Raw genomic sequence first — 5,203 nt, 5'->3', positions numbered from 1 at the left:
AAGGCCAGTTTTCTCTTTCCCTTTCTGGCGAGAGGGAGGAGGAAGACGACGCGCGGGCGGCTTCGTGTTTCATGTCAAGACGTTTGCCAAACAAACGGCGAGGCCGAGCGATGAACAGATTCCACCCTTTGAGTTGTTGTATGGAATTGCTTTGCACATGTGTAAATAGTGTATAAAGGAATAAGGATGGACAGGGGGAGGGGGGACGAACAAGAATGATGTACATTTGACCGTGGATGTGCTCTGTTTTGAAGAGCCTTAACTCGTTTGACATGTAAATTGCTGTGATGGATTGAATTTTCTTCCAACTGTTCAAATTCAGCTTCAGTTTACTTCAATCATTGATAAAGAAGTGTGATATACGTATTTACAGTTAATACTGTTGGTGTGCTAGTGATAATTGTATGTTTTTTTTGTTGGCCTATTGCTTGTGATTTTGTATAACAAAATCTGGTATATACACACGATGTGGGTCAACTCACTTGTCTTTGTCGTCGGATTCTGGGCGGTTTGGAAAACGGGGTCTCCTTCGTAAGGCCGGGAGATTCATCAAATCATCAACCAAAATAAGTGTCCATAACACCCCCCGCCTACAACTGAGAAATACTACACCGCGTTTAGTTGTATAGGGATTTTACAACCAGGCGAACCTATAAGCTCACACGTTTTTGTATGAACAATTTTTTGCTCTCATGTCATTGTAAGATATTTTAAAGAGATGAAATGACGTTTATCAAAAACAAGTGCTGTAAATACCTGTCAATCACTGTTGAATTGATGGCATTTTTAAATAAAGTGAATTGAAGTCCTCTTGCTTGGGAGAAACGTACATGAAAAATGGCTTTTAGCAGATCATTGTTCTCTTTTTTTCCTCTGCCTTGTCCTACTCTGTAATTGATGTAATTCAATTCAGCTGATGGCCGCAGCTAAAGAGGCTGCCAGCTGGGTGGAGACTGGAGAGTACTACTCTCTGTACTGGCTTCTGATTGTACTGTAGCATGCGATAACAGACCCAAGGTTTTTGATTTAACATTACATTACCGGCGGCAGTTTCAGGCAGTGTTGTCAAGAAGATCTTTCCTTATTTTTGTCATGTGGAACCAAGGTATGTTTTAAAATCACCATAAATGGGTAAAAGGCCTCAGGCATCATCATGTCTTTCCCTCAGCCCCTCTCATCATTAAGGGCTTCTACACCAGCTCAGAGTTTGACCTCCTTTCATCACGGCTCAAATCCTTACGTGCTTTGTTTCATCCTGAATGTTACATGCTTTGTTTTGCATGCAGGAGGTAGTCCGTCGCCGGTTGGCTTCTCTGGCCAAAGAGCAGCAGCGAGGACAAAGGTGTGTCCGGGTGCATCCTCCTGTCATGAACACTAACAATCCCGTACATAGATGGGACTAACGGATTGTGCAGAAAATGTGTTCATATTGTGATATTGTGCACTCACTCCATTGGGCTCAAACTAATGCTATGTCTTAACACTGCTTCAGCCACAGAGGCAGGCAACCCTTCAGATGTTGCCGTGCACAGTGTCTCAGCTGCTGTCTGCTTCTGAAATCTTTGATTCTTTCGTCATCGGCAACTGTGAGGTCAACCAGGTAGGACATCCCCAGCACACAGTGTAGCCTACTACTGCACACATGACATCAGAACAGAACCGTCAGGCCAAACTCCATCCAAGAATCGGGGAATTTAATGTTGCCTTCCCTATCTGCAAATATCTCAAATTATGACTCCATACACGATACACTCGGTTCACGATACGATACACGATATTGGCTTCACGATAGCGATACAATATTTTAACAATATTTTTTGCGATCGAAAGTCGAGGGGGCATCCTCCACGCTAATTTGAGTAATTTCACCATTTTCATCCTCCGTGTCTGTAACGTCCCTCGTCTGTTCAAACAAAGCAATGAAAAGGAGAGCGAGCATGCAATCAGATGCAGATCAGTGCCACCATGTTCAGCTTCTTTTTCTCACGATATGAGATTTCATCTCAACGATAGATGTTGTCACGTTTTGATATCGCGATATATTGTGGGACGATATATTGTGGCATCCCTACTCCATACCTTTTCTGAATGGTGAAGAGACACTTTTAAATTTGGCATATGTACAATACACCAAGCAACACGTTCTATAAATAAAATGTCAACTTTTAATATTGGCTTCCTGCTTGTCGAGATTTTATTGTGATATGTTATGCGTGCTGAATATTCATATATTCAGTCATATTACAAGGTTTTAAATCATGTTTGACACACCGTTGCCAACGTGAAACCCATTAAACTGCATGTACAGGAAGTATGTAGCCTGTGTTTGCGTCCACTTCCTCTCGATGCAGGTGTCTGTCGTGGGCATCGTCAGAGGAGTCGTCCCCCATTCGACCCACGTCCTGTACTCTGTGGATGACATGACCGGCCCGCCTATAGACGTGAAGCGATGGGTCAACACAGAGGTCCAGTGCCATTGACTCAAACCATAACTGGAGCACAAATGTGAATTGCATACCGCACCATTTCGCTTCCCTCTCCTGAAATGTTTTGCATTTGTCACAGGACTCCAGTATAATGATGGGCACCTTGGCTCCTGGAATGTATGTGAAAGTTTCAGGAAGTCTGCGCAACTCAAAGGTAAGTGAGAGAAGTGTAAGGTAGCAATATGCATGTGGATGCAGATTCTCTTGGACGCGGGTATTCCTTTCTGTTGCATTAGGGTCAAAGGTCGCTGGTGGCAAACGATATCCGCTGTGCTGACCTGAATGAGATCACATCCCACATGTTGGAAGTGGTGCAGTCCCATATGCAGCTTTTTGGAAAGGTACCAGAGCTTCTAGAAGGGTTTGACCGGTGTGGGGTTTTGTTGGCCATAGTATTTTTGGATTTGAATTGAAGCTATTCAATGTTTACTTAATATTTTACTCAATATTTGAACATGAGTACATGACAACACTCACTGACTATCTGATTTTTAATAAAAGTATATCCGACCCAAATAGCCCTATATCCCACTTGCATCTGAAATAATTCTCAATGTATTTCCTGGTTGTACTGTACTCATGTTCTTCAGCCAGCAGCTGATATCAATATGAATACCACTGCTGCCCCAATGCCAACAACAGTGCAGGGATACGGATACAACATGCATGGTGCTGGACACTCTGAAGGCATCTCCCGGAAAGGTTTGTCCACCATCCAGGGTCAGGTTAGTGCGTGTGTGTCACTCTTAACGGCATCCTATGGTTTTGGCTTCAAGTGCTCTACCCTGGAAATGTGTGTGTGTGGGGGGGGGGGGGGGGGGGGGTCATCTCTGGTGACCAAAATGTTAACCTCTCACGTCAGCTTGAGCTCCCCAATCAGCCAATAGGAAAAAATGGGAAACTCAAATTTCAAAACCGGGTTTCAAGCTGTAGACGGCAGTCGCCAGTCGCTATGCATAAAAATAATAAAATATGAAGAATTCAAATACTTAGCACTTACATGTCAGGATTTGGACCTGAATCCATCAACAACAACACTACATGTAAATCCCCATATACATTGGTTTTCATGTTTTTGTTGTGCAGTTACTCTTTAAGTGATATGGCAGTTTGGCAGATCTTCAGAACCTCCAAAGGGGTTCCCTTTTTAGCAGTTTTCCCCAGCTCTAAGTTAACCATTGCTCTTTGAAAATATATAAAATTACATCTGATCCTGAACTAGATATGAAACATTTACTAGCCCTACCTTGCTAGGATGTTTAGTAGGATTTGACAAGGGTTGTTGGCTATGGTTCCCCGGACTGAGTAGGCCATTGGACTTAAATGGAGGTGTTACTGTATACACCACTGGCTCTCAACCTGTGGTAGCGGGTACCACTGTTGGTATAGCGCCTTCCTTCTCATGCAATGGTGATAATTTCTGTGGTGGTATTTGGTGTAAAAAGGTTGAGAACCACTAAACAATACGCATGAAACTATATATTTTATGAAACTGACCTGACTCAAATGTACACTGATGAGTGGCTTATGAGAATACGTACAGGCATGTGAAGTAATTCCTTGATTCCCATGTAAGGTGCTGAGTGTAATCAGGAGCTGCTCTCATCGTGATGAAGGCGGCAGTTTCCACTACCTGACGAAGCACCTCGGGTCCCTCAATATTGCAGACATCAGGTAGCTTCTGAGCTCCCCCTGCACCAAAATGATCCTTTGTTCCTGGTTGATCACTGGCTCTGATGGTCCTGGTCCTAACACATAGCTCCATGCTAACACTGTAGCGTATACAGTATGTTAAAACCCTTGTGCAAAATTATGTTTCCATTTTTTGCGGCTAAATCTGAAAGATTCTATAACTTGAAAACTATAACCAACTAATTTTCAAGCCTAATGTCCAAAATGCCTAGAATAAGTAATAAAATGCATCCTTTTTGTAAAAAGAAAAAGGCTGGAGGCACAAAAATGTCACTTCTTTGCCGTTTCTAATGGTTTCTAATGGGACGTGACCATTTTTGGTCTCTAAGGATCGTAGGCTGAAGGTTTGGTTCACATGGGGACAAAAATGGCCTCTAGAGGAAGGCAAGTGTGCTAATTCTTGACATAACCCAAAAATACCCACCCTAGCCAAGGTTCACAGCATACAGAGTAACGATGCCAGAATGAACGTAATAGGAACAAACCTAACTGAGCATAAGGTCTAGGAGTGCAGGAAGGTTAAGATGATGAAAGTGGCCTACTGCTGTATCACACCACTCAACTGTCAGTGTTAGCATGGAGCACTGGAGCCAATGATCTCCTGGGGACACATGGGTGATTTGTGTGTGTGTTCTCATCAGTTTGCAAACTGAAACGGTCTTCCACAAATCCAGTGCTTCAACTCAAACCTGCCCTGTCCTTCTACAGAAAGGCCTTGGATTTTCTCATCAATGAAGGTCTTGTCTTCTCCACCATCGATGAGCACCACTTCAAATCCACAGACTATGAAAATGAATGAAACATCATAATCCCTGGATTACAGCTGGACAGGAATGTAAATGTTAACTTGCCTGTTTTAGGCTGACGCATCTTATATCATTTGTGGTATATATATTTTTTCTTTATTGGTGGTTGATTTGCCCCAAGATGAGATTGACTGCAGATCATCTTTTAACCACCTTCTCATTTACTTCTGTATCTGAGCTGTGACTGTCTTGATCCAAAGCTGCTTAACCCTGTATCAT

The 5,203-nt window shown here is 42.9% G+C and overlaps 1 protein-coding gene across 1 annotated transcript; it reads left to right on the top strand.

Moving 5' to 3' along the window:
- Window positions 1-916: 916 nt before the first annotated feature.
- LOC310784897 (replication protein A 32 kDa subunit-A-like) lies at window positions 917-4,977 on the top strand (the record flags this gene model as incomplete). The annotated part of the gene is made up of 8 exons (XM_083645928.1): window positions 917-988; window positions 1,493-1,600; window positions 2,352-2,465; window positions 2,566-2,640; window positions 2,723-2,827; window positions 3,077-3,211; window positions 4,063-4,160; window positions 4,887-4,977. The coding sequence occupies 8 exons, from the start codon at window positions 917-919 to the stop codon at window positions 4,975-4,977; spliced, it is 798 nt and encodes a 265-aa protein (XP_083502054.1).
- Window positions 4,978-5,203: the final 226 nt, after the last annotated feature.

Source organism: Poromitra crassiceps (genome assembly GCF_964638095.1).
Source record: "Poromitra crassiceps genome assembly, chromosome: 11".
Taxonomy (NCBI): domain Eukaryota; kingdom Metazoa; phylum Chordata; class Actinopteri; order Beryciformes; family Melamphaidae; genus Poromitra; species Poromitra crassiceps.
The sequence above is the reverse complement of the archived record's forward strand: the minus strand, read 5'-3'. Positions and strand labels throughout refer to the sequence as shown.